General features: G+C 34.8%; 2 protein-coding genes across 6 annotated transcripts in view; one reads left to right on the top strand and one right to left on the bottom strand.

The window, feature by feature from the left end:
• The window catches only part of LOC143235393 (focal adhesion kinase 1-like), a 122,275-nt gene extending 114,688 nt beyond the window's left edge, over positions 1–7,587 (bottom strand). For 2 of the 5 annotated variants that reach the window (XM_076473512.1, XM_076473522.1), the window contains exons 1-2: positions 7,273–7,583; positions 2,478–2,770 (exon numbers count right to left, since the gene is read on the bottom strand). In XM_076473512.1, coding sequence (XP_076329627.1) covers positions 2,478–2,596 — 119 coding nt within the window. In that variant the 5' untranslated portion in view covers positions 2,597–2,770; positions 7,273–7,583. Of the gene's footprint in view, positions 1–2,477; positions 2,771–7,272 lie in introns of those variants that run through there. The other 3 variants (XM_076473510.1, XM_076473519.1, XM_076473516.1) reach the window with 3 other exon arrangements.
• A 1,585-nt stretch (positions 7,588–9,172) lies between these two features.
• Positions 9,173–27,348, top strand: part of LOC143235599 (annexin-B12-like) — a 51,426-nt gene continuing 33,250 nt past the window's right edge. The window contains exons 1-3 of the mRNA XM_076473836.1: positions 9,173–9,304; positions 17,235–17,310; positions 22,372–22,466. Coding sequence (XP_076329951.1) covers positions 9,272–9,304; positions 17,235–17,310; positions 22,372–22,466 — 204 coding nt within the window. The 5' untranslated portion in view covers positions 9,173–9,271. The remainder of the gene's footprint in view (positions 9,305–17,234; positions 17,311–22,371; positions 22,467–27,348) is intronic.

Here is a 27,348-nt window from a genome sequence, read left to right as displayed (position 1 = left end):
AAGAAAAAGGGGAAGTTTAAAACCAAGGCTTCTCGGTTACATATTTCCCCAAGTGCTTTGAAGGATATTAAAGATTGGATATGTGAGACACTTACTACTATTTTTGTAAGTTCTTCGAATGGTGGGAAGCTACCAGAGGATTGGAAATTAGCTAATGTAACCCTTCTTTTCAAGGGAGATAAAACCATTCCAATAATTATAGGCCCATTAGTCTTACATTAGTTCTGGAAGACATTTTGGAAAGTCTAGTAAAACATGCTTTGCAAACACATTTCACAAACTTCAGAATTTTATTGAATAGACAATATGTTTTTTTTTAAGGGAAAATCTTCCCTAATAAATCTTTTGACATTCTTCAAAAAACATTGCTGCTTATGTTTGATGAGGGTAAAAGTGTAGATTTGATGTACCTCAATTTTTAGAAAGCATTTGATAAGGTACCATATAAAAGGCTTGCAAAAAAAATTATATATATATATATATATATGAAATAAGTTAGCAAAGTGAACAGAAGAGTGGCTGGATGGAAGAAAGCATAGGGTTGTTACATATTGAGTTCAGTCAAACTATATTAATTTACAGGTGGGGTACCTCAGGGCTCAGTCTTAGAACCTTTGCTATTTTTGATTTACATTTGAATGGAACAGCTAATAAATTATTTAAATTTGCAGGTGATATTAAGGTAGCGGATGTTGCTAACTGTAAAGAGGATGCTGCTGATTTAGCAATTACATGGCAGATGGGTTTTAATTTTAATAAATGTATACGAGTTATAATAATTTGAAATATAATTATAATTTGGATGGAAATAACCTTAACCCTTTTACCAAGAAAAGGGATTTTGGTGTGACAGTTCATCAATCTCAAAAGTAATCCAAGCAATGTGCTGTTGCTAATGGTATGGCAAACAGGATTTTAAGTTGTATCTGCAAAAATAGTGAATACAAGTCTAAAGAAGTTATAATTTTATTGCACAAGTCATTGTTTAGACCACATTTGGAAAATTATGTTCAGTCTTGGACTCCTTACCTTATGAAAGATACTGAATTGTTGAAAAGGTTACTAGAATGATGTCTGGAATGGAAGGGTTATCACAAGAGAAGAGGCTGAAATCTCTCAAATTATTTTTTCTTCAAAAAAGAAGAGTTAGATGGGATCTGACTGAAATGTTTAAAATTATAAAGGCTATTGATAATGTTGATATATCACCATTTTCTTTTTGTACTTCAGAGTGAGAATAGTAAAACTAGGGAACACAAGTATAACTTTTGGCAGGGTAGGAGTCATCTTCAGCTAATACATTTTGATTTTTCTAACAGGGTCATTGGTCTTTAAGATGGGTAGTCTTCAGATATTGTTGAAATAAATATAAAACAGTCTGAGAAAAAGCTTGATAAGTATATGAATAATAAGGGATGGTTTTAAGTTGTTTTTTATTTAGAGGATGGAACAACTGAGATGGACTAATATGTCCAATGCCCCCAAAACATTATATTAAAGCAGGACTACAAAATTGATGTTTCTTGGAACATATTTACTTTTTATATCACTAAGTCTGGCTGCAGGACCCTGAGATGGTTGCCTAACCCACCTGTAGACTCAGTCCTGTCAGTACTAGCAGGCTCCAATTAATACAGTTTTATTTTTTCTGACAAGGTGATCAACATTGGAATTAAGAAACAGTCAGCAGTAATTGGGGTCAGCACTTTATGAGTTTAATAAACTCTACAATTTCCTAAAAATATAAGTGGGTTTCAATTTTTACATTTCTTAACATGGGGCAAAATAACAGCCTTGAAATATCACATTGTCCCTTGTTGAAGTTTAAAGGAGAAACCAAAACTTTTCTGAAAATAAAGGAGATGCTTATAGAACTTTGAATAAAATAATCCCTCTATCAATTATCAGGAATTACACAAATATTTAAGATTTTTAAAAATTATTTACAGTCAAAACTAGTGAGCTTTTCTCATATGCAACATAAACCACTGAATTATTGAATACTTGTTATTAACATTTAAACTACATACTGTTATACAGTTTTTCATTTTATGATACAACCAAATTTAAATTAACTCAACATATGGTAACTGGTAATGGTATATTGAACTTAAGTTTCTTGCAACAGTAAATATCACTGCACTTTAAATATACACACTTTTTATCAACAAACAGCAACAACAAAAAGCACCTTAAAATTAAGCTTCGAAAATGGGCCACACTACAGTCTATACACTGTAACTAAACCTATATCAATACTGTCGGTGACACCGTACCACTCACTATTAAAAGTAATGAGCAGTAACTTGTATGTAGGCCTAGTTAAGCTCCAGCTCGTGAAGTTATACGATTAATACCTCGCTTCAGTTTTGTGTTAATTCAATAGCTGTCATGCAACTCACTTTCCTAAGTCGTACTTAAATACTGTTACGTTTAACACATATGGGTAACAAACACTTGAAACCCAGTGTACTTACCTAAACCATTCTTTATTTGGCGAATAATTGCTCAGGCTATAAACATCAGAAGTCCTCGAATGCATCCAGTAAAGCTCCCCTACTGGGGCGAAAATTGCCAAAATGTCGTTCAATCCCATGAAACTTTGCGCCAGGGCTGAATGGTGATTGTGGCTCTAGCTATTGACCACAAAATGAAATATTTTAAGTAAATATTCGTTTTCTTTCTTCCTTGATGTATCCGGATTTACAACGCTGAAATCAGGGATTCGATTTCCCTCGGTGGGCTGAGCAGATAGCCCGATGTGGCTTTGCTATAAGAAGAACACACGCTCCTTGATGTATCAACATTTTTACCTATATATTTTTATTGTAATACTGATGTCACCTAGGCAGATTTCAGTAATAAATAAATTATTTTTTTTACAGTTTAACAAAAATGAAAGTAATGGATATAAAACTATCACCATATACTCTATTGTTGGTTTATTTTATGGTTTTACAAAACTTCGTCCCAGATTGTCCAGATGTTTAAAGCACTTAATTTGTAATTCGAAGGTCGCAAGTTCGAATACCCATCATAACAAACATGCTCGCACTTTCAGACGTGGGGGCATTATAACATAACGGCAGACTTCACTATTCGTTGGTAAAAGAGAGTAGTCCAAAAGTTAGCAATGGATGGTGATGACTAGCTGCCTTCCCTCTAATTTTACACTGCTAAATTAGGGAAGAGTAACATCGATAGCCCTCGTGTAGTTTAGCGCGAATTTCAAAAAAACAAAACAAACAACACAAAACATCAGAAAGAGTTTGATAACTATAAAAGTTCGGAAGTGTCCTACGAGTTTACCTGATTCAGATATAAAAGATTTAATTAAAGTATATTAAGATAAATGTTTTTTTTTATGATACGATAGTTACTTTGTATTACCATAAAACCTAAAATATATCCCATCGCAAGTGCTTCACTTTTTTTTTAAAGATATTCGCTGAAAGTTATACAGGTAGTTTCGCTTTTGTTTGTTTTAGAACAAAGTCACATTGGGTTACCAGCTATGCCAATCGCAAGGAATTGAACCCCTGGATTTAATGTTGCCCTTTGGTAGACTTACTACTGTACCATGTGGGTGGGTGTGTTTTTTTATAACAAAGCCACATGGGGCTATCTGCTGAGTCCACCGACGGGAATCGAACCCCTGATTTTAGCGTGTAAATCCGTAGACATACTGCTGTGCTAGCGGGGATGTGCCATTTGGATACTACACAAATTTATCATATGAAATTTATCATATTTATCATATATATATATATATATATGCGTACATTTTATTTTACGTATAATTTTTGTTTCTGCCCTTCAATTTGAAAGAATGGTTAAAGGTATTTAGTTTCTGGTAGTTTTTTTCAGAAGTGATCATACGAAACGATACAACTCATCACATAGATAGCATACGTAACTTTTACTTGCTGCCTTGAATTGCAGTTTTGTGTTCATAACCTAAAAACATATCGTTTAACTTGTTTTAGAATAAAATATATTATAAGTGACAGTAACGAAGAATATGTGATATGTCAACCACACTGTATTTACAGTATTCCCGTGCCGACTAGGCCTTTTGCCAAAATTTATATTTTGTTGAAGCAGGGCACCCAATAACTGTTTGAAACTAAAAAATGGTAATAATAAGTCATTATCTCATGAAATGGTAAGTGACTCAGCAATAATCTTAAGAGCTTATAACGCTAAATTCATGATGGGCGCAGTCCAGATAGCATCTTGTGCAACTTTATTGTTAACAAATAAACAGTCTAAATAATTAAAATAATTAGGTGTTTTATTATACAACAAAAAGTTGATAACGGAATTATATTTCCTCATTTCCTAAATTAAAGCAAAATTTCCTCACTGTTGAACAACTTACACTTTCGTCAGGTTAACCTGACAACTGTCCAACTAAGTAAACTGAGGTGCTTGTATTTAGTTACTTTCATCTGACAGTTTCTTTAAAAGTTTAGTTTGTTTTTGAATTTCGCGCACAGCTACTCAAGGGATATCTGTGCTAGCTGTTCCTATTTAACACTCCTACGAAAATTGGGGCCTAATAGGCCCCAGAGCAACTTGAAAGGTTATTAATATTAGGCTAATAATTTTGTATTTAAATGAAATTGCCATTAACTGACCCTATCCCTTTATATTTTAAGGAGCAATAATATTTTGACTTTTCAGACATTTGCGAAATAATATTTAAAATTTTTTTAAAACATCCACTAAGGATATTTTGGGGCCTATTAGGCCCCAGATCAAAAAACATAAAAATGACTTTATTTATTTCCTGAATAATTCTAGAACAGGCCTGGGCAACCGAAAAAAGCAAATTATAGTAAAAATATATTAATTTTACAACTTCTTTTCAAAAGATGGATATTGAGGATAATAACTCCACTCCAACAATAATTGTAGACGTCCTGTTTATTGCCTAGTTTGCCCACGCCTGTTCTAGAACATTCTAGAAACTTTACAGAAGTATTTAGAATAATCTAGAATATTCTTGAAGCTTCTAGAATATTCTAGAAGAATCCATAAATCCTATATATATAGGAGCTGAAATATTCAAACCGTGTCAAAAATGATATATCTTGATGAAGCTGTACATTTACTGACAAAACCATCCGACGATGAAAGTTAACATGATAATGTCGAAGACTACTCTGAAAGTTGTGATGATGATCCTTCTGAAGCCGAAAATGATGAACAAATCGCGCCGTACCCTTCTGAAAGTGAAGAAAGTAATCAAGAAGATCTTACTACGATGCCAGTGAACGAACTTTTGTCCAAAGATAAGAATTTTAGTTATTCAACAACACCTTCAAGGATCAACAGGAGAACCGCAGCTCTCAATATATTCAATGGAAACCCAGGCATTACAGGGCAAGCTGCTCCAAGAGTCTCTACACCATTCGAAACATTCAAAATTTTCATTTCTGATAATATGATGGAACAGATCATTCACTCAACAAACACCGTCATGAAAGAACCAATTTTTGAAGAAGACCTCTGGAAATGGATCGCAGCTAATTTTTTCCTTGGAATAAGCAAATCCAAAAATGCATCGATAGACGAAATGTTTTCAACCGAATTCGGTTTGCTATTTTTGCGAAAACTGATTACACAAGACAAATTCAAAAAAATGTGCTCAAAAATCAGATTTGACATCCACTCTCAAAGAAATAGAGAAATCAAAGATGCCGCCATCTCTGGAGTCTGGAATTTTTCATTGAAAATTGCAAAAACAGTTACAACCCAAGCAAATACCTGACAGTGGATGAACAACTATGTAACTTCAAAGGAAGAGTTGACTTCAGAACATACATTCCGACAAAGCCAGGCAAATACGGAATAAAGATTTGGTGCCTAACAGATGCAAAAACAAGTTACCTCCTCAACGCTCAAATTTATACTGGAAAGGTTGGAAATACGACAGAAACAAATCAAGGAGAAAGAATAGTCAGAGAACTGAGTCAGCCATTTCTTGGAAAAGGAAGGACAATAACGACAGATAATTTCTTCACAACAATGACACTTGCCAAGTACCTACGAACAAAAAGAACAGGACTTGTTGGAACCATACGGAAATCAAGAACCTTCCTGCCTCCTGAAATAAATGCAAAATCTAGAGAGTTATCACCAAAGATTTTCTACCATGACGACATCACTCCTCTCAGGCACTCAGACAAACCAGGAAAATATGTGCTACTAGTGAGTTCTCAGCATCAGTCTGCTGAAGTAGAAGAGAATGGAAAGCCCGAAATCGTCAATCTTTACAATGCAACGAAGGCAGGTGTCGACACTCTCGATCAACTGGTGAGATATTATACAACAAAGAGGCGATCAAAGCGCTGGTCAGTCTGCATATTCTATAACATTCTAGATCTTGCTGCGTACAATGCTTTCGTTCTATACTCGACAAAACATCCAGAACATAAATCAACATAAATCAAGAGCCAGAAGAGAATTCATACGGCAATTGGTGCTTGAAATCAAAGAAATTTACTGCAAAGATAATGACAAAACAACCTCATGTGAACCGCCTGCAAAGAGGGCAAAAAGAGGACGATGCCATTTGTGCGGCAGATCAAAAGATAGACAGTCGAAAATTGTTTGCTCAAATTGTAAAAAAAAAATGTTTGTCAGAGCCATTCTATAGTTGTTTGTAATGAATGTTGCTAAATCACTGTGTTTCTATTGGAAAAATATATGGGGCCTGATAGGCCCCAAAATCACTTTAGTGGATGTAAATATTTTTTTCGTAGGAGTGTTAACAGTGTAAGACTAGCGGGAAGGCAGCTAGTCATCACCACCCACTGCCAACTCTTGGGCTACTCCTTTACCAACGAATAGTAAGATTGACCTTAAAATTACAGCGTCTTCACGGCCAAAAGGGCAAGCATGTTTGGTGTTACAAAGCTTCGAACCTGCGATCTTTGGATTACGAGTTGAGTGCTTTAACCACCTGGCCATGCCAGGCCTTCTTTAAAAGTCCATGTTTCGGACCAACTGTCATTTTTACCACAGGAGTGCAACTTTAGTTAAGAAAATTGTTCCTTATAAAGATTCCATCTACAAGTTTGATTTTTTTATTCTATTCTAGCTTCTTACATCGTTCTTAAACATTATCCTCTTATTAAAAAAGAATGTTGCCCAAACTTTGTCATACCAATAACAGACGTGAAAGTATGTTTAAAACTAAGGACTTAATTTGATGAACAATGACGAGTTTCAGAAACAGCACAGGTTAAATACAATGTTACATACCTAATAAAATGTGACCAGGGTAAAGGAAGTTTGAGCCTGCGTTTTTCTTGTATTTTACCACTTTCTTATTTTAATGCGATATCAGCTTCCTGCGTTAGGAGATGCACGGGCTTCCCAAACAAAAGTATTACAAGCACTCACTGCACGACTTGTATTTCTTTTTTACACATCAACCTTTCATTATCGTTTCGTCCACACACAAAAAGAACGTTTCACTGTAGACTATTTTAAGAGCTAGAAAAGGCTTTTTGGGTTTAGGACAAATTATTATTACCTTCGCTTATTCAGTGTGTTAAGTGTTTTCTATAAAATACAATAGTCAAGGAGATACTACATGTAATCAATGGTAAGCATCCTGTAACCTGACTCGGAGTCTAACTAAAGCACAGCAAGTCCCACACACGTACATCCCCATCACCCCTCTTCCCAAAACTTGGCAAGCTTCTAAAGTGACCTCGGGATGGTTATTTTCAAACTCAGACTGTATCTTGTCTACGGCGTAGCGTTTACACTTATAGTCACTTATGTCATAGTTACCCAAAATAACAAGATGAAGGAAGAGGGAGATAAAGTAAAGGGAAAATAGAGGAGAAAAAATTACTGGTAGTAGCTTGGTTTATGAAGTCTGTCAGCTGAATATTTACTGACTTACAAAAAAAAAAATCCAAGGCTCGATTTCCCATGATTGACAGAATACAGATTGCCCATTGTGTAACTTTGCACTGAGAAAACAACAACAACAAAATATTCTATTATGCATATTCGTGATCACGTAGCTTTTACCTAAATATATTTACTTCCGCTGAAAGCAATGAATGTGTACAGTGTGTTTACTTTTCCTGCAACTATATCACATATATAATATATATTTGTAACAGGATAATGAAGCTGACAAAATCTTTTATTTTGTTACTACCACAATAAAGTTCGCTTTCATTAGTCTAATATTTTATATTATTTAATACATTGCTCTTTAAACAAGATAATTAAATGCTTCTAAATCCCATAGTGGTAGTTTTGGAAAAAAAAATGTTTATTTCTTTTATGCGCTGTTTATGTAATATCAGTAATCTCGAACATGTCTTTCATTGTTTCGTTTATATGTACCCAAAGAATATGTGCACCAGTTGTCTTTACCATTTAACTGATAAGTTGAAGTAAGGCGGCTAATTCAGTAGCATCCATTGGTAACTCTTGATAAGACTTGGCTGTCACCTTTATAACGCACCCTCAGCCCCAAAGTGCAGAAAGTATTTTAAGGCAAAGGGACGCGAGCCATAAATATTCGGACCAACAGTCCGGGCACATAAATACGAAAACATGTCCCATCTATCAATGTCTATGTTTGGTGTAAGCTCAGTTGTGATAAGTTATATAGATCATTAGTAATTTCATACTGCTTAAATGATTTCATAAAATGACTTGATAACGTTATGATTATAGCTTGCAAAATTAGAGCTGTTCAAAAATAAAAAGAACAACGATAAAAGTAAGGCAATACTTTGATTTAATGTATTAATTGTGAATAAAGATATTGATTTAGCGCAGATAGCCCTCGTATAGCTTCGCGCGAAATTCAAAAAACAAACAAACAAGCTACTGATTTCCTCGAATTCTTTAAATTTCAGAATTTAAAATTATACACACAAAACTTTTCTGCTACAACCCTGAAAATAAAATGATTTAGACTAAGGTTAGGGCATAAAGCACGTGGGAGGCTTTTAATTATAAACCGAAAAATCATAAAACTAGTGTATGTGCATCATGCATATTGATGTCAACAAAGATCGATATTATTCAGCGTCAGTTAACCAGAAAAGTTTTCTTATTGGCATGCTTCTCTTTTATTGACATAAAGTTGTCATGGTTACCAAATGAAAAACAAATATTTAGCGTTTCCTTTGGATTACTTGAAGTCACGTCGACTTTGCAGTGAACTGCCATTCAAGCGGTACATCTCAGTTCTTCACTACACGTTATATAAACCAGTACCGGAAGCATGACATCTGAGTTACCAACAATCACCACCAGAGTAAGTAATTGGTATATATGGCACTATAACTCAAGGACTCCCAATCTGGGGCAGTTGACCCTGGGAACATTTGTAGTCTAACCAAGCAACACAAGCCAAGCTGTTGATCTGAGTACCTTTTAGGTTTGATTTTTGAAATAATAGTCAAATATAAAAATAGACTATTTTTGCTCCGCCTACTATGGGTACCAAAATCCGATTTTTAACATAATAAAATACTGATTTACCACTGGGCCACTGAGGAGGGAGTGAATAAGGATCTTTTATTTTGAAAATTATATGAAATTCCCACATGCCTAGTTTGTTGGTTTACTTTTTCCATAGTTTTTAAAACGGAAATGTGTGTGTGTGTGTGTGTGTATTTTCTTATAGCAAAGCCACATTGGGCTATCTGCTGAGTCCACGGAAATGGAATTTCTAATGTATTTAATCTTACAAATAAATCTCCACCAAAAAAATCGTTACTATTTGGTATCATTAAATGAAGTTAGGTTAAACCAAGAGTGATACTATTATAAAATGGAAGAAACGAGAGAGCAAACTAACCTTAATAATTTAATGGCCTCATATGACTGAGGGTTCGGAGGGTTTTAGTTCTCCCATTAGCTATAAACGTTTAAACATTGTACACAAAATGTGTACTAAGATGCTTGCGCATCTAATTATCATAGATAATAATCAGATTTATAAATGTAATTGCTAATGCTTTTTGAAAATGTTATAATCTTCCTAGATGTTGGTAATGCAGTAGATTTAGTATATTTGACTTTCAAAGTGTTTAGGAAAGTTGTCACATAAAAAATGTTTTTGGAAAATTGCATTTGTTAAAACAAGAGATGAACACGTTTTATGAACTGGCATTTGAATTAGTGATACAGAATACTCTCAGTGAGACTGGGTATATTGAATTATAAAATTAGCTAAATCAATTAAGAGTTGATTTGGTGGTGGAACGTTGTTATAAGTGTTTGAAATCACAGTGGATTAATGTTATGACTTGTGTACTTCAGGGTTCTATTCTAGGTCATTTACTAATTCTCTTTTTATTACCTGATAGCACTTTAAAAATGGATTCTAATTTTGCTGAAAGTAAGGTTTTGCACAGTGGTTATCACACAATTAATTATTCTTACAACTTTGCTTGAGGGTTGTTTGTTTTTGTTTTTGAATTTCGTGCAAAGCTACACGAAGTCTATCTGCGCTAGCCGTCCCTAATTTAGCAGTGTAAGACTAGAAGAAAGGCATCTAGTCATCATCACCCATCACCAACTCTTGGGCTACTCTTTTACCAAGGAATAGTGGGATTAACCATAGCTTTATAACGCTACCACAGCTGAAAGGGCGAGGATGTTTAGTGTGACGGGGACTCGATCCACGATCTTCAGATAACCACCTGGCCATGCCGAGCCTAACATAATAGTAATAAAGACATATCCACCTGAGATAGCACCAAAAGTAAGCATACGTATTTAAGATAACATTAGTACTGAACAAATGTAGCAAACAGAACTTTAAACAGATAAAACTATCAGGCTGTTGCATGTGAAATGTCAGATTTTTAAGGAAAAGTATCAAGCAAGTACATCTCTGTTGTTTAATTTATTTGTTTAAAATAAGCTCCTTTAGTCTCAAAACGCTTCTGTCAATGAGTTGGAAGTTTATAAAGGCCATCGTTAAAGAATTAGACATCTTTTAATGCAAAGAAGTCTTCGATGACGCTTTCATTTGACTTTTGGTTTGCAAACGTTTCCCCTCTTTAAATTGTGCCCAAATGTTTAAAAAAGTTATAATCTGTAGAGGAAATATCAAGTTAATAAGGTGGATGAGGTCAAGTTTTATATTAAGTTCGCTTAGCTTTTGGACATTGACGCGTGAAACATGAGGTCGAACATTGTTATGCATTAAAGTAATCACAAAAACATCCAGCAATAGTCAATCACAATGGACCACCATACTGTTTCATAACAATGCTCGACATCAGATGTGATCCATTATGCATTCTTAAACGAAGAAACAATGGATCACATCTCCTGACGACCACCAAACACTGATCAGAAGCTTCTGAGGGTGAAGAGCTGGTTTTGGCACAAGTTTTGGTGCTTCTTCACAGTTAAGCCACTATTGTCGTTTGTCATAAAGAATTTACTTTTGATTACAGGTGATAATTCTAATGCGAAACGGGCCATTTTGTATGGAAGTAAGGAGTGAGGAATAAATATCAACTGGTCTTGTTTCATGGTTTTCACTCAGTTCGTGAGGTATCTATTTATCGAGCATTTTCACTTTACCAATTGCTTTAAGATGCCGGGAAACGAATAGTAGGATTGACCGTCATATTATAACACCCCCACGGTGTTATAATCCCAAAATTTTACAAATCGTTTCGTACAGCATGAACTTTTTAAAGTACTTTTAAATTACGTCGAAAAATAATGTACCTCGATAACTATATCTTGAAGGTTATATTTGTTCAATAGTCTTGTGGACTGAATGGAATCTTACTGTGGACTGGTAATTGAGAACAGCTGTTTTGATCATTTACAAAAAAATATTGAGCACATTCCAAAGACGGTCAGCCTATGAGGCATTGTTTAATCTTAATTTGGAATATTGTGCTTAGTTTTTATACCTTATTTGTGAAAACTTTTGAGTTTTTGAAGCGTAGCAAAAGAATAACTACCATTAAGATTTCAGATTTTGAGGGTTTATCGTATGTGGATAAATTAAACCTTCTGACATGTTTTTACTGGAGTTTGTAGTAGAGTTGAAGTTAAAAATTGGATATCCTAAAAGGACCCTTGTTATCTTTTAGGAATGAAGTATAATTTTTATCACTATTGATCAGTAGCGCCTACCTTCAACAGTACTTTTCTAAAAAAAAAACGTCGCTATTAAATAGGTGTTTATATTAAACAACCAACCATTCGCCTCAATGACGCAGATTCATCAAATAAAAAACAAACTCGCTCTTCTTTCAAGCACATAAATTTCCATATTACCACTAGTGGTTTTTAAATTGTCCGCTTTTAAACGTAAGATACATTTCTTAAATTCTGTTCCCCAGTAACACAGTGTCGTGTCTGTGGACTTATACTGTTAGAAAACGTGTGTAACTTTGTACATAATAACAAAATAAACAAATCTTAAATTCCCAGGTATAGTAATTTCAAACTCATTCAACACATTTATTTACTGTATTTTGGTAAGAGTATTTCGAGATAACTTGTTGTATTTTGTGTTATTTCAATTTGAATTGTTTAAATGTTTTCGTTGTTGATTCGTTTTCGGAGCATTAATGTTGGATCATTGATTTTTATATATAATGCAATATTAAGTTTAAAGGCTTTTAGATCTGAAACCATATTGATAAAAATGCAATAAAATATTTAGTTCAGAACATGACACATGACAAACAGTCCTTGTGTGAGGTTACTGGCCAACTGTTATGTAGTTTAACGCCCGAAATCCTGAACCTTCAGTCGGGAAATCTGTTGCATACGAAGTGCGACGACCCGACTTTTATCGTCTACTGCATGCATAGATTTTAAACAAACAAGCACGTGACATTCTTCGGTATATGTTCCATAGAATGCTGTCAGAAAGGTAGCTAAAGTAGAACATAAACGAATAAGGCCTGTATATCACTATTATAGTTGGAGACCAAAGTGAGGACGAAGTATTATCCATAAAACTGGGCGCCGTAAACGCCACATTTTGGCCCGGCATGACCAGGTGGGTTAAGACGTTCGACTCGTAATCTTAGGGTCGCGGGTTCGAATCTCCGTCGCACCAAACATGCTCGTCCTATCAGTCGTCGGGGTGTTATAATGTGACGATCAATCCCATTATTCGTTGGTAAAAGAGTAGCCCAGGAGTTGGGGATGACTAGCTGCCTTCCCTCTAGTCTTACACTGCTAAATTAGGGACGGCTAGCGCAGATGGCTCTCGTGTAGTTTTGCGCGAAATTCCAAACACAAAACAAAACGCCATATTTTCGTGTGCAGCTGTTTAGTGTGTGTGAATAAATATAACTGTAAACATGCACACAGAGGGTGACCAGTCTTTTAAATCGTAAAACTCTGACGGACTGAGACTTTTCCTGTATTCAGATAAAATTATAAACAATTACGCAAATAACAGATGAGAGAGTTAAAACATACAAGAGGTACAATGAATTAAAACTAAAAAAGACCGAAAACTTGCGCATCAGAAGATTAGTCAACTGTCTGAAAACGTTCGAATTTTTGGAGTCTTTTTTGAAATTCATTAATTAAGCGAAAATGATATTTTTTTATTAAATTATTGCTGCTACAGATATCTCTCTGAAAATTAAATATTTTAGAGTATATTCTTCTCGGCCACGTGTTTGTAGCAAAATTCTATGTAACTATCATTATTTTACCCCCTTGAACTAATAAATACTTCGTGGTACGAATATCGACCATTGGCTGTCAACAGAACCTTTCATTTGCGCTCAATTTCTTCCCTTTGATTTGCAACAGTGACATCATATAGTCTGCTGCAGTTTGTTTTATAGCTAACGGCTGCTTGCAAAGACAAGTTGAATCTTTCCAGGCTGTGTAATCATTTTCCTACTGAATTTAAAAAAATCTTATTTTTTAACCAAAAAATTACGACACTTATGACGAAAGTTGATTATTTATTTAGAAAGATAAACGTTTTGGAAGTCTGGAAAATCCATTATCTAAAGAAAAATATCAACAATTTACATATTAACTTGTTAGATATCATTTAAATGATAATGGTACATTTAACAACAGTTAAAATAAAACAAGTATGCATGGAAACTGAGTGAGAGGAAGTTAAAAAATCAAAATGTTGAAAAATCAAGAGGAACATCAATATTTTATACGTATTAAAATATACAATTTAAATGAAGACTGCTTGTTACTTAGGTTATTATTTAACCCAGTTTTTTGTTTCACATGGATGGTTTCTTTAGTAAACAATTTCCGAACAATGTTGGCATAATACAGGATAGTGAAATTAGCTATGTTGTGGCCTGTTTTTTTATTGTGTTATTAAATAGAAGAAGTACAGGAATTGCTCGATATATTGAGTTTTAATATAAATTGTCATATTTTTACTGTTTCTGAAGTTTAGATACGTTTGGATTTGCCAGCATAGGAGGCTTTATAGTGTTCAACCGTGTATAGAGTATATAATAAGTTTAGGCGCTCTTGTCTTCCATACATTGGCTCACAAAGCTTAACTTTGAAAGCTGTCTAAAGACACAATTCGTTGTTAATACCCTCAAGTTGATCTCAGATTAGGTTTTGACACCACTATAGACCGTACTTAAGGCCTTCTCACGGCTCTCCATTGCTTTTGACACGTGTCTTTACACTGTAAGGATTCTGATATTGACAAATCCAAACACCATATGAATACTCAGAAAATGTTGAGCAAACCCTGTGCTCTTTCTGTTCGCCAACATAGTATACGTGGTATGAATTAAACATAACTAATTTCACTATCCTCTGTTAGGCCAATACTGATCTGGAATTATTTACTAAAGAAACCTTCTACATCAAAGAAGATTATCTAACCTAAATGATACGAAATCATAATTTAAATTGCATATTTTTAATATGTATAATGTGATTGGGTTATTTCTAGTTTTAAATGTTTTCTTGATCTATCTTCTACTTTTGTTAACTTTCCAAGAGTTTATTTATTTAAGTCAAATTTACAATCGAAATATCAATGATGTTTAAGGACTGGTGTAAATTGTTAGTACTTTGCTTTACATACCGAAGATAGAATCTGTAACGATTATCTTTTATAAATAAACAAACAATATGGTTCATCTCAAAAGATATAATGCTTGTTTATTACCAAACTTCGTATTATTTGAAGCACATTAATTTCTTACCTGTTGATTCATAGTTGTAAGAAGCTTAAAAAATTCAATAGAAGAAACAAAGTTACAGATTGTTGACAAAGAAATTAAATAGCGTATTTAGCTGTACGAGAAAGATCTGTCGAGGCGTCTTGTGACTCTACAAAAAAAACAAACACAACAATCTGCTGTACGTGGTTTGTGGTGTACTTTAACCCTTAAAGTTAAACCATGTGCAATCTAATACATTTGACATTAGTTTGTTCAGTTCTCTACTTGTAACTACAACTCACGGTAACATAAAAATGTTAATTAGCATATTTATGGTTTTGTTTTGTTTAAAAATGTTTCAGGTTTAGGAACAACAAACCCACGGTAGATTCCTTGTCTAAGACTGAACTACAAAAATAAGTAAACACTGAGTTTTAAACACAGTGTTTTGTTATTTACAGCCCAAGTAACTGATTCGTCTCCCCTAGACATTTATTAAGGAAAACGAAAAATCCGGCCGATAAGTTATTATATGTAAAAGGGAGACAGACGTTTAAACGTGTTTTTCTTAATTATATCCTATATATGAATGTATTGCGTCTATCGAGAGCCATTGATTTGGAACAACGTGCAGTAATCAGGGACTTAACGAGGTTAAGTGACAAATAAACCTCATTCATTTGATGTTCTTAAATCAGCTGTATGCATTTGAGCTCGTAACACAACAACAGCATTTTATGGAACATTGAAGGTGTGTACCGGTCTATACTGGGAAGTAATGTCTGGTTGCATTCATGCTCGCTATCATTCGTGCTATGTATTTGGTAGGTATAACATGATAACGTTAATAAGAATGAAATAATATACCATTTTTCTCTGTACATGTATGTATAGTTAGGGCATAACGTGACATCGTACAATGATGAAATTTTGCGTTTGGGTTGTTTTGAATTTCGCACAAAGCTACACGAGGGCTATCTGCGCCAGCGTCCCTAATTTAGCAGTGTAAGACTAGAGGGAAGGCAGCTAGTCATCACCACCCACCACCAACTCTTGGGCTTCTCTTTTACCAACGAATAGTGGGATTGACTGTAACATTATAATGACCCCACGGCTGAAAGGGCGAGCATGTTTGGTGTGATGGGGATTCAAACCTGCAACCATCGGATTACGAGTCGAGTGCCTTAACCACCTTAACCATGCTCGGCCCATGATGAAATTAATTACCATTCTTAACCACAAAACTCATATAAAAAGGGACATAAATACAAGTTTGAAAATCATAACTAAAACTAATGTTACTAGTAATAAGACAACAAGGTTTTAGGTTGTATTTCTAAGATTATCGAGGTCTTGTCAAATACTTTTGTCACATCATACAAAACTCTCACATGGAGTTTTAAAAACATTATTTACGATCTTTGTTAATCAGTTAGAAATAACAACAGTGTATATTTTATGTAAAATTAATTATGACCAGAAAAAGCCTATACTAACCGTAATGGGAGTTTTTTCATAGATGAAACAGAATGAAATTGAAGTTTCTGAGGTATACAATTGTAAATTATCACGGCTTTTTTTTTTCTCATGCATAATTACTGATATAAAACATTTTGGTGGTTAGTGTTGGTTTAAATTTCACGCGATGACTTATGGCCTCATTTCATGTGCTCGAAATGTGTTATAATTTCACGTTACTATAACAACGTAATAAACATTTATTGTTAGCTATGCAGTTTTAATTTCCCAATAACGTCAGGTTGCTATGTTTTATCAGGAAACATCAAGAATTATTTTATTATTACGGCTGTTTCTTTGGTCTAGTTTTACACTGTTTATATTTCTGGGTAAATTCCTGAGAAATATAGATTAAATGTAATAGTAGTTTGGTATACTGCTGTTACGCATGGTAAGTGGCTAAAATAAACGTTTTTTCAAGATAGTAAAAATTCCAATGTTGTATAACCAAACGTTGAACTAATGGATTATGTATTGAGTGTAAAATATTCTGTATCTCTTACATAGATTGCGTGAGTTCTAGAAATATTGGTTTTATTTTGTTTGTTTTTCTCACAGCCGACTATTATTTTTCAATCCAATTTCAACGCCGAGAAGGCGGCGACCAAGCTACACCGATGTCTAAAGGGAATTGGTTAGTTTTACTTTTTTCGTCATTTTATGTAAAATTCATTTCGCTGAACATTTAGATGTATAAACAATTAATAAACAAGTCCAATAGGTTCTGATGGTAACCATAATGTGAGAAACGTTCCTGTAAACCATAGTGTTAAAATATATATCAGAGTTAAAATAAGGACCTTGTTAACCATGGTGTTAGAAAAGATACCAGAGTTAAGGTAGTAATCCTGTTAACCAAAATATTGAAATAAATATCAGATTTTTGTATAACCATAATGTTAGACAACAGTTCCCTGTTGTCCAAATAATTCTAGTCTGTGTATCATTCACTGTTATCCTGCTAATCACAATACTATTTTAACTTCATTGTTATGTTTATTGTATTTATCATTAATATCATATTGAACAAGATTTTAAAATGAAAATATATATGTTCGTATTATTGTCATCTTCCTTAAAATGATATTTTTTGTTTTTGTTCGGAAGAGGGGAAATAAGTTACAATTTTCTTTATGAGGAAAAGTATTTTGTATATGTGTATATACAAAAGTGTGAGGAAGAAGTTGAATACGTATCTCATTTTAAAATTCCACGTGTATGAGGCTTTAATTTTTAAGATGTATCACGCAGTTTTTCAGAGTTTATCTTCGATACTTAAGGCTTCAGAGCAGGTCAGTTAAGAAATACTGCCGATAGTAATGGAAAAGAAAACGAAATATTGTTCAACTTTCCCAGGCTTTCAGACTCTGTATTATCAATACTTAACATGATCTATTAGCTTCATGATAAAACCTGCAATAAGCACGAGCGAGCATTCTTTGTTATGGGAGAGGGGTGGGTCTTCCTTGTATCAGAATTTTTAGAACTCTCACCATCCCGACGCCGTCTACATCATCTTTTATTCCATCATAGGTATAGCGTTTAGGCTCAGGCTTGTTGATTTACTTTAAGCAGAAAAAAATATATATCATTCAATATCTGGTAGGCCCGGCATGGCTAGATGGTTAAGGCACTCGACTCGTAATCCGAGGGTCGCGGGTTCGAATCCCGGTAACACCAAATATGCTCGCTCTTTCAGCCGTGGGGGCGTTATATGTGACGGTCAATCCCACTATGTGTTGGTAAAAGAGTAGCCCAAGAGTTGGCGGTGGATGGTGATGACTAGCTGTCTTCTCTCTTGTCTTACACTGCTAAATTAGGGACGGCTATCGCAGATAGCCCTCGTGTAGCTTTGTGCGAAATTCAAAACAAACCAAATATCTGGAAAAGATAAAAAAGTTTTCCACCACTAACAACGAAAAAGCAAAACAAAAAGAAAAGAGCGTGCATTTGTAGCGCCTAACCAAATGCCAACATATTAGAACTTGCGCTGTTAATACTGTTGTGTCTATCATAAAAATGTCTCCGCAAAAAACACAATGTAACACAAATTTTATTCCTGGATAGTATGTGTTATTTCTTAATTGCTTATTTTGTAAAAGGACAGAAGATGGCTATCATACCCTTCAAATTTTGCTTGTGTGACGTGGATAATGAAATTTAGAAATTAACCTATTTTCTATGTGAAAACGGACAAATTTGCACAATTTCATTTACATAAGGTCTGAATAGAACAACATATGAATCAAGATTAAGATGTATTTGTACTAAGGCTACACAAAAATGAACAAAAATTTTAGAAGTGTGTAGTTTTTCAAGATTTTCGACTGTCACGTAAATCATTTTCACGTATCAGCTTCCAAATATAGTCTACCATCATATTTTCAGTATTCACTTCTTAGGAGCCACATTCAAAGCCCAATACATCTCGGCGGAAGCGCTCGCCTTGCTCCTCTGAGTATGTTCCCATGTTCTCCTTGAATTTATCAAGATGAGCGTCAAGGATATGGACTTTCAGGGACATCCTGCAGCCCATTTTGCCATAGTTCTTTACTAGAGTCTCAACTAGTTCAATGTAATGTTTGGTCTTGTGATTGCCCAAGAAGACCCGAACCACTGTGACAAAGCTGCCCGAAGCTTTTTTTTTCTTTCATACTGAGCTTCCTGGGGAATTCTGTGCACTCCAGGATCTTCTTTATTTATGGTCCAACAAAGACACCAGCTTTGACCTTTACCTCAGACAGCTTAGGGAAGAAGTTTCGAAGGTACTTGAAGGCTGCAGACTCCTTGTCAAGAGCTGTGACAAATTGTTTCATAAGACCCAATTTTATGTGCAATGGTGGGAACAACACCTTCTGGAGATCCACTGGTGACTCATACTTGACATTTTGCCTCCCCACAGAGACCTCGGTCCGTTGAGGCCAGTGCTTCCTGTTGTAGTGCGCTGCGGTGTCCCTGCTGTCATAAAGGCAAAGATTACAGGAAAACTTGGTAAAGCTTCCTTGGATAGGTCTGTGTGTTCACTTAGGCAGCTAGAACTAAATTGAAGTGGTGAGTGGTGAGCCCCTGTATATACACTGGTGGCCAAAATCTTAAGGCCAATAAACATAAAGAAAAAATATGCATTTTGTGTTGTTAGACTTAACCACTTATTTGAGTAGAGCTTCGAAAGATGAAAATAAGAAAAGGGAAAAAAAACAAAACAACTTTTATAACGTTTAATAGGGAAAATGTGAACACTATAAAATTAGCCTAAATACTAGTTGGTCAAAAGTTTAAGACCATACTGAAATGAAGCGTTAATCGGTAAACACGTAACGAAATTTAGTCATTTGTGTTCAAGCATTAGCGTTGTCAACATCTCTCACTGACATCTCCTATGTTACATTGGGTAAAAACATGGCAAAGGCTAAAACGTTGACAGAGTTTGAACGTGGGAGAATTGTCGAGCTGCAAAAGCAAGGTCTCTCTGAACGTGCCATGGCTGGTGAGACTGGGCGTAGTAAAACTGCGATTGCAAATTTCTTAAAAGACCCTGAGGGATACGGAACGAGAATTTCAAGTGGTCGGCCCAAGAAAAGTTCGCCGACGTTGAGCAGAAGGATTCGACGGGTTGTCCGGCAAGACACCAACCGATCGTCGAAGAAGATTAAGGCCCTCACGGACGCAGAACGCAGCTCAATAACAATAAGACGGCATCTACGAGAGAAAGGCTTTAAAGTCCGTAAACGTCTTCAAAGGCCACTCCTCCTTCCAAACCACGAGAAAGCTTGGGTAAACTTTGCTGAGAAGCACCAAAAATGGGATGTAGAAAAGTGGAAGAAGGTTTTGTTCTCGGATGAGAATAAAATTAATCTGGATGGTCCAGATGGCTTTCAACGTTACTGGCACTATAAGGATATTCCACCGGAGACATTTTCTACACGACACAGTTGTGGAGGTTCCATCATGATCTGGGGTACTTTCTCCTTCCATGCAACAATGGAGCTTCAGGTTATACAGGGGAGTCAAACAGCAGCTGGCTACATTTGCATGTTGGAGAGAGCATCCTTATTGACGGAAGACCCTCGCTTGTGTGGAAATGAGTGGATCTTTTAGCAGACCCGGCATGGTCAAGCGTGTTAAGGCGTGCGACTCGTAATCTGAGGGTCGCGGGTTCGCATTCCAGTCGCGCCTAACATGATCACCCTTTCAGTCGTGGGACGTTATAATGTGACGATAAATCCCACTATTCGTTTGTAAAAGAGTAGCCTAATAGTTGGCGGTAGGTGGTGATGACTAGCTGCCTTTCCTCTGGTCTTACACAGCTAAATTAGGGACGGCTAGCACAGATAGCCTTCGATTAGCTTTGTGCGAAATTCAAAAAACAAACAAACAAACAATCTTTTAGCAGGACAATGCTGCAATCCACAATGCCTGCAGGACAAAGGACTTTTTCATGGCGAACAACGTGATTCTTTTGGACCATCCAACGTGTTCGCCCGAACTGAACCCCATTGAAACTGTTTGGGGGTAAATGGCAAGGGATGTCTATAGAAATGGACGTCAATTCCAAACAGTGCATGATCTTCGTGAAGCCATCTTCACCGCTTGGAAAAACATTCCAGCCAGCCTTCCGCAAACGCTTATATCGACCATGCCAAAGCGAATGTTTGAAGTTATTCGCAATGACGGCCGTGCAACTCACTACTGAGACCTCTTTTTGGGCATTTTCTACTCTGTTTAGGACTTCGTTTTGGTATGGTCTTAGCCTTTGCCATGTTTTTACCCAATGTAATACAGGAGATGTCAGTGGGAGATGTTGATAATGCTTGAACACAAATGACTAAATTTCGTTACGTGTTTACCGATTAATGCTTCATTTCAGTATGGTCTTAAACTTATGATCAGCTAGTATTTAGGTTCATTTCAAAATGTTCACATTTTCCCTATTAAATGCTATAAAAGTTTTTTTTTTCCCTTTTCTTATTTTCATCTTTCAAAGCTCTACTCAAATAGGTGGTTGAGTCTAACAACGCAAACTGCATATGTTTTCTTTATGTTCATTGGCCTTAAGATTTTGGCCAGCAGTGTATATACAGGGGCTCACCACTCACCACTTCAATTTAGTTCTAGCTGCCTAAGTGAACACACAGACCTATCCAAGGAAGCTTTACCAAGTTTTCCTGTAATCTTTGCCTTTATGACAGCAGGGACACCGCAGCGCACTACAACAGGAAGCACTGGCCTCAACGGACCGAGGTCTCTGTGGGGAGGCAAAATGTCAAGTATGAGTCACCAGTGGATCTCCAGAAGGTGTAAATTCTTGAAAATTCTCGTACGTTCTTCAACATTCTAGAAAGTTCTTGAAAATTCTTGAAATTTTGAGAAAATTCTCTATCAGCTACTCAGCACTGAATCTATCTGGAATGATCTGGAAAATGGGTAAATCTGAAAATTTTATTACCCGGTCACAAAAACAAAGTTTAAAGAGAAATATAGGTCTTTTCCGTTTACTTTAGGCATAAGCAATGGGGAAATAACACTTTCTGCCCTAGAACAAGAAAAAGTAAAAATTTTGCTGCATGGTGTAATTACTTTTAAGATATTAATATTTGTAACTACATAACATTTTGTATCGTGAATGTTGTTTTCTGTAGAAATTTAAATGGATTGCTATCGTTATAAACAATAAATTTGGTCATTTTTCTGATAGGTACAGATGCCCGGGTAATCATTGACCTACTGACAAATCACACTAACCAACAACGTCAGGAAATGAAACACAAATACAACAATATGTATGGAAGGGTGAGTAAAAACCGTTAAACATATCAGTTACTCTGTTGAAAAATATGAGTGCCTAATATGAAAAGTTAGCATGGTAAAAATAATCATCGTCTGAGTTGGGTTTTTTTTTTTTCTTATTTTGCTGAAATATAAAAGTAAAGAGCTAATACAGCAATTCATACATGAATAATGATATAATGTTAAAACAATACGTTATTACCTAGGCAATCGAATGCGGTAAGTTTCTGCTGAATTAGTCACTTACTAGTATGCCTGTAGTAATTTAGGCTTAAACAATGGAATGATATTAAAACTGTAAGTTAGTATGCATGTAAGTGACTACAGAACAATTTACACTGTAAGGTAATAGTATACTTTGTAATGAACACTCTCAGTTACATGTTAATTGGTATTTCTTTGGCAACAACAATATTTTCGTCACTAAATGTAGAGGATAAAAAAACAAACTTGTATTATGCCTTGACGTTAGAAACTGATAAACAGTGAGATAGCTTTATGTCGTCTAGCAGTCATTGTTAAATTATTATTTCACTCTTGTGATGGACATAATCACTAGTAACAAACAATATTAGAAAATCAGTAGCGTTGATGTTTGAATGAGTACTTTCCTACGAATATAATCACCAGCAATAATACTAGAAAATCAGTAAAGAGATTTGAAGGAATACTTCAATATAGATATATTCACCGGTAACAATACTTGAAAGTTAATAATAATGTTTGAATGAATACTTCCCTACGAATATAATCACCAGCAATAATACTAGAAAACCAGTAACGAGATTTAAAGGAATAATTAATTACTCGTAAGTTTAGATGGTCTTAACGATACTACAAAATCAGTAGCAACGTTTGAGGGAATACGTCCTTACAGGCATAGTAAACAAGCACTGACAATATTAGAAAATCGGTAGCGATGTTTGAAGGACTACTTCCTTGTGATAATAGCCTGTATTACTAATAACAAAAAATCAGGACCGTTGTTTGAAGGACTACTTCCTTGTGATAATAGCCTGTATTACAATTAACAAAAAATCAGGACCGTTGTTTGAAGGACTACTTCCATATGGATATTACAATATGATGTGACAACACGTGCTGTACTGTCGTCTGCCAGCTAGTGGAGTAACAAATGTAAAGTTAGCGATAGAGTATGATGGAAACGAAACAATAACAAGTGTAACAGTTCAAATACAGACCTTGGTAAAAAGGTAAACGAACCTAATGAAAATAACAAGAAAAAACATGTAAATGGAAGGTAATTACATAGGAATTCAAAGATACAGGTCTTGTAATGAAAATGTCTGTTTGTAACTGCATTTTTGTGATTAGGTATTTTAATAAGTAGTCTATACTACTTAGATGTCACAAACCTGCACTATAATATATATAATTTGTCAGATATCAACTTCTTACATATAGTCGCTTTACCTGCTAGATACCAGAAGGTTGTGTTTTAAATAGTACACTGCAATAGCTTCTTTATCAACACACAGGGCGGTAACCTTTTCAGGTTTTAACCCTCGGATTGTCGACTTGATTTAATACCACACATTGTGTCATATTCAATAGTTATATTTTTTACCTGAAACAAAATTCAGTGTGAGAACTTAACCGAAGTGTTTTGGATAAAGTCACTCATTTTCTATGTACAATACAACAATAACCCCACGAATAATTACTGCTAATATCAACGGTATTTGGTTTTTTGTGGGACTTAAAAGTTACCTAAGATTCAGTAAGAATGCCAATAAAATAATTCCTGAGAAGGAGGAAGAGGTCTAGGCTGAACCCGACCATCCCTGGTATAAATCATGGGCTAGATCCCACTAAAGGTGATGACTGTTACTAAAGGCCTTGTAACCAACAGAATCATGGATCCGTAAGTAAACTGGTGCGTAGAAAGTTTGGAAATGGTTATTTGAAGAGCTGATATATATTCCATAAATAATTTTGGGGGATAAGTGAAAAAAATAACAAAAAATATAATCAGTATATATCATTTTACGCAATTTTCATCATGTGTGCACATTTTTTAAATTTTCGGTGCACTGTCCCTAGGACTCTTCCTTTAATGTGAATCTGGCAGGAGTGTATCTTTTTGTCGGAAAAAAAAAACGTTCTCGCACTTTGGGAACATGGGCGTGTTCTAAGAGTGGGGTTTAAGTTCTACTAACTGCCAGACAAGAAAGTCCAAGAGTTGGGGGTGGTTTTGATTGTTTGCCTATCGTTCGAGTCTATCGATTCAAAATAACAGATGGTTATGAGCGAAATTTATAAAATAAACAGGCCGTTTAAATCATATAAATATAAATAGTTTTTCGTAATTCTATTTGATAGACTTACCAAAAAGTGATATTTGAAAAATAAACAATGATTTTACTCATGTATAAACATAAAAATAATTAAATTATTACGTAAGTGTTTGAACTTAAATACAAAGACCTAAAAATCAAGTTCATAAACGTAAAAAAACATGTTGTTGTTTTCATCACAGTAATGTGAGAAAAGGAATTTACAGAAACGTGAAAATGCTAAAACTGAGATTTTCTGGAATCTTGACGTCTGGCACAGTTCCCAAAATACTTTACACGTGGCAAAGAAATCTTAGCTCTTTCTTGGAACAGGTCTTTGACTCGAAAAAAGGTAAACATACAGCAACAAATCCCAGGATAGTACAGGAAATGTCAGTTTCATTTATTTCTACATTAACTAATTAATTTGTGTATGAATCCTCTAACACGACAAAGATATGCATAGTTGTCAAAACTTCTGGAATGTATTGCCCCAAATCTACTTTGTGTTCCAGGAAAAAAAAAATTTAAGTACATGACACACAACTGATTATTTGTGATGTGCGAACCGTAGATATCAAAACCTATTTTCTATGGTCAGAAGCCCTCACGCTTACCCCTGAAATACCGGGAGTCATTCAGAAAGAAGTTTTGTTTGTTTGTTTTGAATTTCGCACAAAGCTACTCGAGGGCTATCTGTGCTAGCCGTCCCTAATTTAGCAGTGTAAGACTAGAGAGAAAACAGCTAGTCATCACCACCCACCGCCAACTCTTGGGCTACACTTTTACCAACGAATAGTGGGATTGACCGTCACATTATAACGCCCCCACGGCTGGGAGGGCGAGCATGTTTGGCGCGACGGGGATCAGAAAGAAGTAAAACCCATTATTTCCGTATTATCAGTTTGCACTTTGACTACTTTTCACACAAATGGAATCACTTATCTTCTTCAAATTTTAAGAAGGATGTTATATAAATTCAATTAAACCATATACCAGATAAATTTGTATCTTCCTTGTGAGATAGGATATTGAAGAAGTAGACATTGAAAATGTAGAAATCAAATAATTTAAGAGAGAAGAAAGGAGTAACTTTACTTCCGTGAAAGAAAGATATATAATGAAGTACATCAAATTATGGTGCAATGATTTCTACATCTGTTGTTATCGACACATTTACGTAAGCTAAGAGTGCATACTTTCAGTTAACATTGTTTAGCTCACAAAGCAGATATAATATCTCTTTGTTTCGGATATTTGTGCACAGCTACACAACAACTACCTGCCATCCATGATTTTGATCTGATTATTAGACAATATGCACCTAGTCAATAGTGTCTACTATTACTGAACAATGGGGTTCAGTCATTACTTTTATTAATCACTTATTGTCAATGATGGACTAGCATTAAAGGATCAAACCGGGCAATATTACATGCTATATACTAACAAATATTTAAAATAAATTTCTAATGCGAATGTTTTAATTTGCTCCTGCCCAAGGCCCCTAAGTGAGCCTGATTTTATATCATCAGATGTGAAACATTAATCCTTGGGTTTACATTCCGGCACGCTTACGATTAGGCTACGCTGCAGTTCATAAGTGGACTTCTAAAACGTAAGTGAAATCTTTGTGACCTTCACTGAAATAGACAATATTAAGCAGTCTACATAATAGAAAATATAAAAATCAAACCCATGTCAGTGACATGAAGCTACTATTAGTAGTATCGTCATCAATGATTCTGTATGTTTGAAGTTGCATGACTCGCGAGAAACAAGACTTGATGGGCTTTTCGGCCATATCAAAGGTTTAGAGTTACTTGGTTTCAGTAAAAAACGGTCAGTAGTATTTTTTCATGTCAGTGAAACTTGGGCTAGATAAAAGTGTTGTTTTTACAGCATTAGTGAAATAATGACTAATTAATACAAGTGTTATTTTTGTTTCATTAGTAGAACATGGACTAGTTAAAGGTATTAATTTTTGTTACAACAGTAGAATATGGATAGTTAAGGATGTTATTTTGTTATATAAGAAAAATATAAACTAGTTAAAGATAAATAAGGAATTACTAAAACGCTTTAAGGAAATTTCCTTTCTTTCATTAACAGCAAGTAAACAAAATTATATCATTCTGGAGGAGATTATAAAACATAGAATATTAGGATTATAATAAATAACTAAAATCAATATTCCCAGTTCTCACAATTTAAAACTTTATTCGATTACTATTAATTTATTTTCAGAATATCCGATCGTTTATTCTAATAAAGTTTTAGTAAATAACGAGGTTATATCAAATGTAATAATAAAATCAATAAAGGAAAATAAAAATCTAGTCGTTTGTAAAGCAGATAAAGGAAGATAAACTTTAATATTTAACAAAAGTGAAAATGTCTACGGAGTAGAAGACATATTGAAAGAAAGTACACACGAAAAGTTACGAATAACCTAATAAAAATATCAGTAGTAAAAACTACTGTTAAAAATAGTATAATTCTGACTCTTCAAAAGAAAAAAATGTTTAGTACCAGATAGATTTGTTACCTCAAGGTTTTATGCAGCATCAAAAACACAAAAAAACAAA

Source organism: Tachypleus tridentatus, chromosome 12, assembly GCF_004210375.1.
Source record: "Tachypleus tridentatus isolate NWPU-2018 chromosome 12, ASM421037v1, whole genome shotgun sequence".
Taxonomy (NCBI): domain Eukaryota; kingdom Metazoa; phylum Arthropoda; class Merostomata; order Xiphosura; family Limulidae; genus Tachypleus; species Tachypleus tridentatus.
This window is presented reverse-complemented; position numbering and strand designations above follow the sequence as displayed.